Source organism: Mustela lutreola, chromosome 16 (genome assembly GCF_030435805.1).
Source record: "Mustela lutreola isolate mMusLut2 chromosome 16, mMusLut2.pri, whole genome shotgun sequence".
Lineage (NCBI taxonomy): Eukaryota > Metazoa > Chordata > Mammalia > Carnivora > Mustelidae > Mustela > Mustela lutreola.
In genome coordinates, this window is record NC_081305.1 from 4324926 (window position 1) to 4337926 (window position 13001).

Here is a 13001-nt window from a genome sequence, read left to right on the forward strand (position 1 = left end):
ATGGCTGACCACCTCCTGTCACCTGCCATGGCAAGGCTGGTTTTCAGGGCTCTTCTAGATTGATGTCACCCAACACAGCTAACCTTATTTGATTTCCCAGTTTCCAACTGAATCCCAAGCACGGGCATCTGGCTGTCCTCTGCAACTCCCCAGGGGAGGCGTGGGCTCCTCAGAGGAGCAGAACCCTGTGCTCTCCCTGTGGGCACCTGCGACAATGTCTGCATGCGAGGAAGTCCGTGGGCCTGACCTGTGGGTGCCAAAACCTATTTCTTTACTCCACTCCCTGCAGACAAACGGTGGATTTAAGGGAGCAGTAGTACGAATGGAAAACCTTAATAACCACGTGACTGAGATTCGGAAGGCACAGACTGAGCCCTTGGTCTAGAGGCTGGCTGGTGTTATTGCCATCCGTGGCCCTACCTGGGGTCAGCAGGAAATCAGTACACCGCCACACTGCTTTCAAAAGAACTCACGACGTTCCTTTGCGGTAGACGGAATAATGGCCCCACAAAGGCATCTGCCTGCTAATCCCAGAACCTGTCATTATGTGACCTCATGTAGTTAAAGGGACTTAGCAGATGAGATTAGGACCCTGAGATGGAGCGATGATCCTAGATTATCCCGGTGGGCTCGGTGTCCCCACACCTTAAGAGAGGGGGGCAGGAGGGGGCAGGGTGTCAGAGCTAGAGAGAGAGACTTGAAGGTCCTGCCTAGGAAGGTGGGGGAGGGGCCACAGGCCCGGGGATGAGGGCTCCTCTGGAAGCTGGAAAAGACTGAAGAACAGATTTCCCCCTGGAGTTTCCAGAAGGAACGCAGCCCTGCCTGCACTTTGATTGTAGCCCCATGAGACCCGCCATCACACTTGTGAGCTACAAAATGATGATAAAATGTGTTGTTTTTCAAGTCCCTAAATTTACGGTAATTTCTTAGCATAGTCCAAGAACAGTAATATATCGCTTATTTGGGAAAACGGAGGCTATTTTAACACAACTGAGCTTCTATCCCTGAAAGTGGATTGAAACTGTCCATTCATGCTAGGGCTCTTCCCCACCCTTGGCGGGTGAGTGAGGCCACAGGCACGTGGATCCCAACATGTGTGTGAATCCAAGGTCGGAAACGAATCCCCAGGATGAAAGACCAAGTTCCCCAGCGCAGACTTGCCGTCGACACGGAGCCCTGGGTGCCGCTCCCAACCCACACCCGTACCTCCCTCCGGGCTGCCTTTCTGCCTCCTTCTCTCGCGCGCCCGCCGCTTGATCATCGCCAGCGCCTCGATGCTCTCCTGTATCTTCTTCCGCTCTCGGCTCTCCCACTGCTGTCTCTCCTCTTTCTCAGCGGCGAGCCCGCCCCTGGCCCAGGCCTCCGCACAAGCTCTGTGGAGGAGAACAACCAAGAATCAGAAAGTGGGGAGATCTGAATCTTCACTGGTCGACAGTAAATTCAAAACAGACCGTCTCGCCAAACACGCTCATTTCCCCCAAACCAAACTGAGGGCACGCGGGACACGTGGGCACAAGGATACCAGTTCCTACGTGCACACCTCCGTCCTTGGTGGTTTCCAGAGCCTTCTCCATGGGATGCCAACAGCACCAGTGATAAAAGGAAAAATAGAGAAGTCGGCCTCCATCAAAATTAAAAATGTTTGAGGGGCACCTGAGTGGCTCAATGGGCTAAGCCTCTGTCTTCAGCTCGGGTCATGATCTCAGGGTCCTGGGATTCAGCCCCACATCGGGCTCTTTGCTCAGCAGGGAGTCTGCTCCCCCCACCTTCCTGCCTCTCTGCCTACTTGTGATCTCTCTCTCTAATAAATAAATATCTTTAAAAAAATTAAAAATGTTTGAGACAAAAAGAACGCCATAAACAGGGTAAAAAGGTACCCCATGGAATGAGGGACGGGTCTGCGATCAAATGCCTACGGAGGGACGTGTATAGAGCATACATAAAGAACTTCCATGACTCATGACTGCAAAGACAACACGATCTAAAAGTAGGGGGAATTTCAAAGAATGAAATGAAAAGCCTCAGATTGGGAGAAAATATTCATGGGTAAGATAACTGATAAATGGCTTATATCCCAAACAGGCAACTATGAAACCTCAAAAAAAAAAAAAAAAAAAAAAAAAGTGGGAAATGACCTAATGACCTAGACACTTCACCCAAGAAGGCAGGCAGATGGCAGAGCAGCTGAAGATGCTGTGACATTGGGGAACTGTGGTTACAGCGGCGAGGTACCACAGCACACCTGTCAGAACAGCTGAAATCCCACATGCTGCCACCAGACATTGGCGAGGAGGTGGCCTCCCGTGGCTGCTGGGAACGCGGGCCCACGCCGCCAGCTTGGAAGAGCCTGAAAGCTACAGAGCTATAAGAAATCCTCCCCGGCCAGCCGGCGCCGTGCTCCCAAGTGTCTGCTCTACGCAGCTGAAAACAAACGTCCACACGAAAGCCTTCGTCAGTGTCCGCAGCAGTGCCCTTCACAATAGTCCCAAAGTGGAAACCAGCCCAAGTCCATCGGCTGATGGATAAATACAACGTGGGGTGTCCAAGGGGAATCCTGTCTGGGGACGTGATGTTGGAAGGAGTTATGGACACACGCTGCAGTGTGCGTGAACCTTGACACTATGATGCTGAGTGAAAGCAGCCGGTCACGCGAGACCACATGCGGTATGAGTCCGCCAATATGAAGCGTTCAGAACAGGAAAAGTCCCCTAGAGACAGGGACTGGCAGAGGGAAGAATGAGGACTCTCAGCTAACAAGTAAAGGTTATTCTTTGGGGGCGATAGAAATATTGTAGAATTGATGCGGTCTTAGTTGCCCAACTCTGCGAATGTAGTAGAGACCGTTGAGTCACACACTTGAAGTGGGAGAACCCGTCCAGGGGCTGGGGATACAGCAGGGAACGTAAGAGGTGACAATACCCGCTGCCTTTTTATGGGGACAGACAGACCCTAAAGAAGGAAACGGGTATATGAGAGGCTGGTGTATCCTAAGAAGCGAAATCCGGTTAAAGAGACACCAGGTGGGAAAGGTGCTCCTGAGATGGGGGCTGGGTCGGGGAGGGCTTCCTGAGGTGACGGGGGAGGGGACACACGCAAACCCCTGTGAGGAGCTCCCCAGGCAGGGAGAACAGCGAGTGGCTGGCGTGGGACCACTAGGGATGGGAGGAATGAAGACTCAAACCCAGGGGAGCCCGACCCCTGAACCGAGTGGCTCTACGCACGGGGGCCAGTTCCTGTCCCCCTGGATGAGGCTCAGAGTCCTTAGTCGCAGCCATTCCCACTGGCTCACTCCTTCTGACCCTCCTGTGCTTCTCAAATCTCACCTGTTACTCACAAGCACCCTGAGGTCATATTGTCCCCACTTTCCTGATGAGGAAACGTGAGGCTGGGGAGGTTAGTGAGCCTGTCTGAGGGAACAGAACTCAGGGCTTCGGGGCTGGGCTCCAAAACCCTCACCCAGCTTCTGCTTGGTGTCTCCCCACCGTTGCCCCCAGGGCTTGGTGCCGCGGAACTGGGTGCGCCTCCTCTCTGCCACCCGGACTTCCCAGAAGCAGGTGGTCTTGTTTTGTGACCTGGTTGGCGTACAGGCTCTCCCTTCTCTTTGAGATATTTGTTTCCTTAACTTTGTGAATTCAAAAACATACTAGCAGCCGCATGGTTTCTGAAATGCTGTGTGCTTTACAGTTCAAACTGCCCTTCCCTTCGAGCAGCCTGTGTTACTGAGGTTTTATTCTAAGGCGAAGGAATAGTGACCTAAATTAAAAACGTAGATATTAAAGCAGCGACAACACACACAGGGCAGTCTGTGCTCAATATTCTTAACACAAAAAAAGAGCTCCTACGAACCAATAACCAAAGGACTTCCAAAAGGATACTGAGAGGAAGTTACAAACGGAAGGCTCCCAGAGGAAGAGATCCGCCTGCCCGACAAACACAGTAAGAGCGCCGGACCTCATCAGTTACCCCCAAAATAAGAGGAGACGCAATCTCTACTCATCAGTTCACCCGGTGAAGATTTCTTTTACACGGCTCTATCAGGTGAAGTCATGAGCTGTTATAAACTTTCTAGAAAACAGAAAATACTTACAGAAAATACTTTGAACAAGGCTCAAACCACAGTCTTTAATCCAATAATACGACTATTAGAATCCCACCCTATGGAAATCAACATGGAGGTCAGAGACTTGTGTGCAAGGATAGTTAGCAGAGGATTATGAAGAAAAAAATCTGTGCTCAAAAGTAGGGAATTTCTTGTCATGAACAATGACGTAACCCTGAAACTTGTTTCCGAAGAATATGTAATGTGTGAAAATGCTCACAAGTCAGAAACGTTGTACAAGTTCACTCTTAAGTGTGCTCAATGCTGCCATATAAAAATGTGACCCAAAGGCTTCTCTCCTCCTTACCTGTCCTTGGGGAAAACTGGTCTGTCATCCAGGTACGTTAAATGTTTTAGTCGAACAGTGACGGTCTTTCGATAATTAGCGATGTGCCTGATAACGGGGTTTCCCATCAAGTTCAGGACGCGCTGGAAGCACAGGCAGAAGCAGACTGATCAATAAACCATGGGTGGGATTCAAAGAGCTTACATGTGCTGCGCTCCGAGAATCCATAAATGCGACATCTGAGTCCCTGTCCCCTCCTGAGGACTTTATTAGGAAAGCCAGAAGGTTGTCCTTGCTTTCATGCCGTCAGACCCGTCCTGATCATGGAGCAGCCCTTTCTTGTATTTGAACTCCAGACCTGAGATCTCAAGTGTCCTTCCAGAACAATCTTGGAAAACACATCCGAAGGTCTGTCCAACTCAGCGAGGACATTGTTTTGCTCACCCAAGCTCTTTTGCTGACAGTAACCTCAGGCTGATTGATTGATTTCTCTCCTTCCCAGCCAGCACCGATTTTAGGAGAGCGTACACAGCAGCAGGGTGGGCGGGGGGTGGGGGGTGGGGGCGGGACGGGGAGCGTGGGTAGGGAAAGGATGGGGGGCGCCCGCTCGCCAGGCTCACGCATCTGCTGGATGTCTTTGGGACCCGTGTGGCATCACCTGTCCTCAAACCAATTTCTAACCCCCACACCTCAGACTGTCGCTGCATTTGAAGAAAGGGCCTTCGGGCACCTGGGTGGCTCAGTTGGTTAAGCAACTGCCTTTGGCTCGGGTCATGATCCCGGAGTCCCGGGGTCGAGTCCCACATGCAGCTCCCAGCTCTGTGGGGAGTCGGCTTCTCCCTCTGACCTTCTCCCTCTCATGCTCTCTCTCACTGTCTCTCCCTCAAATAAATAAAGAAAATATTTTTTTTAAAAAAAAAAGGGCCTTTAAAGGGGTGAATCAGATTATATGCGGTCCTTGGGGTAGGCCCTAGTCCAGCCTGATGGGTGTCCTTAGAACGGGGGACTGGGACACAGACACATAGAGGAGACAGTGGGAGGACCTGGGACATCAGGAGAGGCCTCGGGAGAAACCACTACCCCCCCCCCCACCCCCTGACGCTGTGATCCTGGACCACTTCCACCCTCTAGAATCAGGAGGAAATAAATTTCTCCAATAACAGTTCTCCAAATAAACAATTTCTCCAAAATTCTCCAAAATAACAGTTTCTCCAAATAAATAAACAAATTTGTTTGCGCCACCCAGTCTCTGGTACTTCATCACAGCAGTTAAACGAAAAGAAAATAAAAAAGTATTTTATGATACAGCTTTATTTGATGGTTGTGTGCTGGCAATTCTAACTAGTCCTGCTTGATGATCTACTAGAAAGTTGTTCCTGAACTATGATTTCCTTACTATTTTTCTTAAAATGGACTCATTTTTTCCTTACATAGTATGGACTCTGATCGGTAAACAGTGAACTCGGGGTTTTGGGGTTCTAGTTTTCATATGTTCCCCAGAGCACATGACAATACGGGCACACGGGAAAGCAAGGAAGCCATCAGGGGGTCCACAGGCCAGGGGTTGGCCACAGGTCGGAAGATGGGACTGTCTAAATATCCAAAATTAAAATGACACCCAGGGTTACATCCTATCAAATATGGCAGACATAAACCTGCGAGTTCATGATGACCCCACGGAAGGATCCATCCCTTGTCACCATTAGTGGTTTGCTAGGGCTCAGCTCCTTTCTCTGAAAATCCATGAATGGAAAAGAAAGAACCAAAACTTCATCATGGCCCTTTCTGTATGAACTATATATTGGGGAACCACTAGGTGACGAGGGAGTTCCTCGTGGAAGAAGCGCTCCAGCTAATAAATGAGACAGGAACAAGAGGGCTGGACCATGGCCACCGCGTGGCTCCTGAAGGAATGGCTCACGCTCCGAGAATGGAGAGGGAGGGAGGGGGCTCTACCTTGGCTGCAGCAGGGGGGCGACCCCGGAGCCCCATCTGGCTGTGTTCGAGTTACAAGTGAGGGAGGCAAGCAGACTTCACAGGCCCTGTGATGGGGCGCAGCGACCCCCGTCCCAAGGAAACACTGAAATGAACATGCCTCGGCTCTGCGGGCATTGCCCGAGAAATACAGGTCTGAGCAGACCAGGCTACAGGACGCCACGGGGAGGCCATCAACCAAATCCAGAGTGTGGCAGAGTTCTGAGAAAGGAACTGGATTCCTTGACAGATTAAGGGGAGGGAGACCCATCAGGAAAAGAAGTGCTTATGGGTCTGAGATCTGTGAGCGGAATGACACAGTATCTGGCACGCGCGGTACTCCAGCTAAAGACCCCAAGAGCACAGGCGGGGTGAAGGACCAAAGGGAGGCGAGGAGGGGAGTGGAAGGCTCTAGAGATCGGGTCTCTAAGGAATGCACATTTTACCAAATCAGGCATGCTCTCCAGGACGCTCAGGATGTCCGGATCGCTCAGCTTATTGTGGGAGAGGTCAAGGACGCAGAGTTTCAAGCACGCCTTTAGATGCTGAATGTCTTCCACGGTCTCCAAGTGATTGTGGGCCATCTGCAGCGTGTTCAGGACCGGCAGACAGGCTGCAAGGCGAGGTCAGCGGAAGTGAGCAATGGGGCTCTACACACCTTTCAGAAGCCCCCTCCGGCCCCCGGGGAAAAGCAGTGGGCACAAGGGCATCCAGACCCCTCGCGTGGCATCTTACAGAGGTTTTCAATGGTCTTGATGTAATTGTTGCTCAGGTTAAGAGCATCCAGTTTCTGCAGAGGTTCTAAGTTCTCGATTTTATGCAGCAAATTCACTTGCAAGAAGAGGCAGCGCAGTTCGGTCTGGGCGTGCAGGTTCTCGATCTTCTGTATCCCGTTGCACTCCAGCCAGAGGCAGCGCAGCCCCGTGTACTCCTCCAGGTTCTCGATGCGATCAAAACCTAGGGAGGAGGAGGGGGGCGTCGGATTCGCTCCTCCACGCACACGCACGCGAGGCTCGGGGTCACTCTTGTGCTTGGCTGACTACCAGCCCTCCAGCCACACCTCCTTCCTCTAGCGACCCCACTGTTGCTTTTCTTTGGGGACCTGCCTTGGGCTCAGGTAGGTCATGACCCCGGAGTCCTGGGATCGAGCCCCAGGTCAGGCTCCCCCAGGTCTGCTGATACTGCCCCCCTGCCCATATACACACACCACGCACCATGGCTCCCTGGGCGGTCAATCAGAGTCACAGCAATCTCTCTGCACTGGTCACACTTAGCCAAGCAAGGCCAACTTGGATGAACTCTGGGAGGTTTCCCTGACTCCAGTGGAGAGAGGGAGTCTTTCCGCTGGAATTGCCAGCTCCGTCGGGTGGAGCCTAGCGCCGCAGCGGCTGCTTTCCCTTCTCGGCTGGGAGTGGTTGGAGGTGAGGGGCAACCTGCCTCAAATGAACCAAAGGAAAGCAGGGCCAAGCCCGGGAAAGAGGCAGCCCGGGGAGGCTATGCCATGAGCACGGGGTCTGGCTAAGACCCAAGCGAGGACAAACTGTGGGGCTTTCCCTCTTTTTATTTTTCAGATTTTATTTATTTGACAGAGAGAGCGAGCAAGCACAAGCAGGGGGAGTGGCAGAAGGAGAGGGAGAAACAGGATTCCTGCTGAGCAGGGATCCAGACCTGGGGGAGTCCCAGCTGGGGCTCGATCCCAGGACTCCCGGGGTCACGACCAACCTGCCCCCAAGGCAGACACTTGACCACTGAGCAATCCAGGTGCCCTCCAGCTGTGGTTTTTGTTTTATTTTTCAGTTTTAGGAGCCAAATTTAAGGTTAGGAAAACAAATGCTCTTTGCTTTGGTAACTCACCGTCAGTCTGTAATTCAGGATTCATCTGCTATTTGAAAAGTTATAAAAGTTTTAATTAAAAAGTTACAGTATTGGGGCGCCTGGGTGGCTCAGTGGGTTAAGCCTTTGCCTTCCGCTCAGGTCATGATCTCAGAGTTTTGGGATGGAGTCTGCTCAGCGGGGAGCCTGCTTCCTCCTCTCTCTCTCTGCCTGTCTCTCTGCCTACCTGTGATCTCTGTCTGTCAAATAAATAAAATCTTAAAAAAAAAAAAAAAAGCTACAGTATCCCTTGTGAGCCAGAGTGACCCAGCTAAGCTAGCTACTCCCCGGGTCCCGGTCCTCAGAAACAGTACCAGATAATGCATTTGTTTCAGGTTACTAGCCTTGGGGACGATCTGGTCTGTGGCAGCGCGAGATTATATGGGCATATGTCCTTCCTAGTTTTCTACCTTCTTCCCACTTTGACCCGTGAGATCCTCTCCTTCCTACCTGTTAAATATCGGGTCCCCTGGGGTCCACCCTGCTGTCATTCCAGGCACTGTGACACCTCCACTTTGGGTGCAGAATTTCGGAGGGGGCCACGTGGAGGTGAGGAGACCAGTTAGGAGTCATTACATTCCTTGCATTTCTTTAAAATGTGTGTGCTGCTGGTGTCCTTCATGGGTCTCACAGTGGCTGCCCCATCCCCAGGACACCCAAGGCATCTTGGCCATCTGTGTCTCCGGATCTCCAGCACTGAGCACAGAGGATCTCGGTGAACGTGCAGTGACTGAATGAGGACCACACAGAGGACCTAGGGAGCAGGTCGGCCACCCTGCACGCAGAGGCAGCGGAAGCTGTCCCTCCTCTTCATCTTTGCTGGAATTAGCTGGGTCTGCGAACCCCAGATGAGGTTTACATGTGACCCCGCACGCCAAGCCTGGGTCCCCCTGGATGCCACTGGTCATGCTTCTCTGATCTGGGAGGCATCGACTACTCTCCTCTTTCAAGACACGTCCCCCCAAGCCCAATGTCCAGCACTAGATTGCTGGCTTGAAATATGTGTAGGTCCTTCAGAAAATAACAATAAAGGATATCAACATGCTTCCTTGCTATCTGCAGAGTCGGTGGCCCCCTTCATAAACTCCAGTCAGGGAAGACATGTCAACGGAAGATGATTGCTTTTCTACAAATCTTCACTCAACTCTGAAATTTCTACTTCAGTGGATTTTGAGAACTCCAGAGGATCCCAGCAAGAAATTTTGTATACCTCTAGAGTCTTCACCCTGACACAACATACCTCTACTGGTCCTTACCTTTAAAGTGTAAATATAGTGTATCATTCAGTGCCGGGGTGATATAAAGCTTGTGTTGCTTGCAGAGTTTTTGCAGAAAACTTTTAGTCATTCTGTTAAGTGAACAAGAAATTGATCGCAATTTGTCTGTTGTGAAATATATTCCAAAACTTCGCTACCACACCCATTTCTTCCTTAAATTTCAAAATAGCCTGCATGACTGATAACTTTTTTTTTTTTTTGGCCCGATAAGCTATTTTAAATTCTTTTTTTGCATGCCTTTCACGGCCTCATCCAATATCATTACTTTCAGCATTCTTAAAAATTGCAATGTATGTTCTAATAAAAATACTTTTAATAGTGTCATCAAGAACTACTGATGTTTCTCTCTCCAGGGCTGGCATTAAAGTTTAATACATTGTGGTTAGCTGTGTCATAGAGGCAGAGCTGCTCTGACTCTGATACTGATTCTCAGACACTAGGGCAACTGTTTAATCTCTGGGAGCCTCAATTTCCTTGTCTATACAAAGAGGTGATGACACTACCTACCTTCCTCGGTACATGTGTACTGTAATTGGCAACAGCATACCTGGGGCCACAGTCTTCCTTGTCATCTCTCTGGTGTGTGAAGCGACTGTCCGACCTGCTGTCACCGCTCTGTTTCTGCTCACTTGGGTAGGATGTGGCAGAAGGACCCACACATATTTCCTTCGGATCATTAATTTCTATAAAAGAAGAGATTTGCTCTACAGAGATGAAGGGATGTATAGAAAGTTTGCCCATTTTCAACTTGATTAATAAATGTCTGCTTTTAGTATGGACCGGGAGTACCCTTGAAGCGTGTGACAGCGTGTAAAGCATTGGCAAGGACCGTGGAAATGTCAGTTCTGGGCAGGTCCTCTCTGAACCCTCAGGTACTTGAGGGCACCTGGGTGGCTCATTCATTAAGCGCCTGCTTTCAGCTCGGGTCGTAGTCCCAGAGTCCTGGGATTGGGCCCCACATTGGGCTCCCTGCTCTGCTGGGAGGCCTGCTTCTCCCTCTCCCATTCCCACTGCTTGTGTTCCCTCTCTCGCTGTCTACCAAATAAATAGATCAATCAATCAATCAATCAATATAAAAAATTAAATCTCGGGTACAGGGGCACAAGGACACGGGTACAAAGATACTCATCATTGCATCCCTTTTAACAGCCAAAGACTGTCAACAGTGCAAATGTCTCCCCATTGTGAATGGTTAAACAATGGGTTAGGATTCTGCCTTGGAGAAGAATGTATCAGAGCTACATTAATAAATGGCAGAAATTCTCAGAAACATGTATGAGATGATAAAGCAAGTTTCATAATAAGCACAGGGGGCCATTTATGTAAGTTAAAAACATATAAACCAATGCATTATGTATTGTTGAAGGACATATTATATATATATATATATATATATATATATATATGAATGAGAGAGAGATATAGATGATTTAAAGAATCCACACAAAATTCCAAAGGGAAGAGAAAAGGGAATGGGACTGAGAATCGGGGGGAAGGAGGGCAAAAGGAGCACCAACTTTATCTGAAATGTCTTATTTCTTCAATTTAAAAATATGACTTGGGGTCCCTGGGTGGCTCAGTGGGTTGAGCCTCTGCCGTTGGCTTAGGTCATGACCCCAGGGTCCTGGGATGGAGCCCCGCCTGGGGCTCCCTACTCAGCAGGGAGCATGCTTCCTCCTCTCTCTCTGCCTGCCTCTCTGTCTACCTGTGATCCTTGTCTGTCAAATAAATAAATAAATAAAATCTAAAAAGAAAAGACTTAAAATGATAAAATGTTCATCCTTTTCAATTCTTAGTGATAAACGTTCCCTCTTCCTTTTGAAAAGCGCGCAAAAGAAAAGCCACGGGAAAAGAAACAAAAGTGGTGAAAATATCTCTGGTAAAAAGAGAAAGAGCACATTCAAAGTCACTTAATTTTGTTTAAAGGTCAATCAAAATCAGCCAGTTCAAATGCACTTAATTTCTAAGAGCCGCTGGCTGCTGGGCGCTGTGTTCCTGTGGTCTATTGAACCAGACTAAATGCTCTGCGTGTGGGAGTGTGTCTTACACTCTTCCATTTCCCACCGCACACAATGCCCAGCCACAAGAGGCACCAGATAAGTGTCTGTGGAATAAATTAGGAAGAGGGACTCAATATACATCATGATTATCTGAATAGGAGAACTAGCCTTGCTTAATGGCCCACTGTAACCCGGAAGCCTAACTGTAATGATCCCTGCCTATGGACAAGTAGGCCACGGGCAGAGAGGTTAAACTTTGGGGTGACAGCCATAAAGCTGGCAAGTTGTGGAGCTGTAACCTGGATCCAGCGGGAGTGGCTCCAAAGCCTGCTCTTTCCAGAGAGCTACAGGGCTCCCCATACAGGGCGTGCCTGGACAGTTAAAGCTCCGTGTTTGTTGAGCTGGTTCAAAAAATGAAACACAGGGTGCCTGGGTGGCTCAGTGGGTTAAAGCCTCTGCCTTCGGCTCAGGTCGTGATCCCAGAGTCCTGGGATCGAGCCCGGCATCGGTCTCTCTATTCAGTAGGGAGCCTGCTTCCCTCTCTGCCTGCTTGTGATCTCTGTCAAACAAAATCTTTTAAAAAAGTGAAACACAGATCAAGTAGCTTATCTAGTCGTTAAACAATTTCCTTTAGGGCCCCAAAGTGGGAGCAGAGGCTGAAGTGTGTCTGGGAGACTGGTGAGGAGTCACCCAGTGACCCCGGAACCACCAGCTCCTCGTTCCCGCTCCACGGTGGGTCAGGCACTGGACCGGGCTCTGCGGACCCAGCCAGGACGTCCTGCCCCAGCACCTTTGCTCTTACAGGGTGATAGCAATGGAGGGATACATTGAAAACACGCCACCGGTGTGTGTGACCACGGGGAGACGGGCGTGCTGGGAAGGGCCGGCGCTCCGGGTCGGACTGTCCAGCGGGGTCCGTTCTACCGTGGACCGCAGGAGGGGGACGTCTTTGGAGCAAGCTCCGGGACCCCTGCGGGACCCCTGCGGGTCTCGGTGTCTTCGCCGCACGAAGTGGGGGAGGAGCGCGCACCGCGGGGGGCGGGAGCGCGGCTCGGGAGGTGCGGGCGCTCCTGCTGTCATGACTACCGTTACCGCCGGCCGGCAAGGGTAGGGGTGGCGCTGGGTCAGCCCACCGCCCCCCTCGGCTCCCTCGGGCCGGCGGTCTGCACCTTCCTTGCGGCCCCGCGGGCCCGCGTCCCCGTGGTCTCCCGCCGACTCCTCCACGCCTGGCTCCTGCGCGCCGCCCTGCTCCGCCGGCCCGTCCACCACGGGCTCCGAGGCCTCGGGGTGCATGCTTCCTCCGGATACACCGGACACCCGGTTCCGCTGGGTCGCGACCGCCCCCGGCCGGGTCGGGGAGCTCTGCTTTCCTTCCCCGCCGACCACTAGCGCCCGAGTCGTTGGCAGCCCAACGCTTGTCTGGTCTCCACGGCAACCGCCGCGCACGCGCACTGGGGGGGGGGGGGCGACACGTCGGGACGCCAGGGGCGGGC

General features: G+C 51.2%; 1 protein-coding gene across 1 annotated transcript in view; it reads right to left on the minus strand.

Moving 5' to 3' along the window:
* Positions 1–12941, minus strand: part of DNAAF1 (dynein axonemal assembly factor 1) — a 21520-nt gene extending 8579 nt beyond the window's left edge. The window contains exons 1-7 of the mRNA XM_059150629.1: positions 12678–12941; positions 10056–10191; positions 9488–9579; positions 7095–7316; positions 6806–6972; positions 4407–4528; positions 1207–1373 (exon numbers count right to left, since the gene is read on the minus strand). Of these exons, the coding sequence (XP_059006612.1) occupies positions 1207–1373; positions 4407–4528; positions 6806–6972; positions 7095–7316; positions 9488–9579; positions 10056–10191; positions 12678–12801 (1030 nt within the window). The 5' untranslated portion in view covers positions 12802–12941. The remainder of the gene's footprint in view (positions 1–1206; positions 1374–4406; positions 4529–6805; positions 6973–7094; positions 7317–9487; positions 9580–10055; positions 10192–12677) is intronic.
* Between the last annotated feature and the right edge of the window lie 60 nt (positions 12942–13001).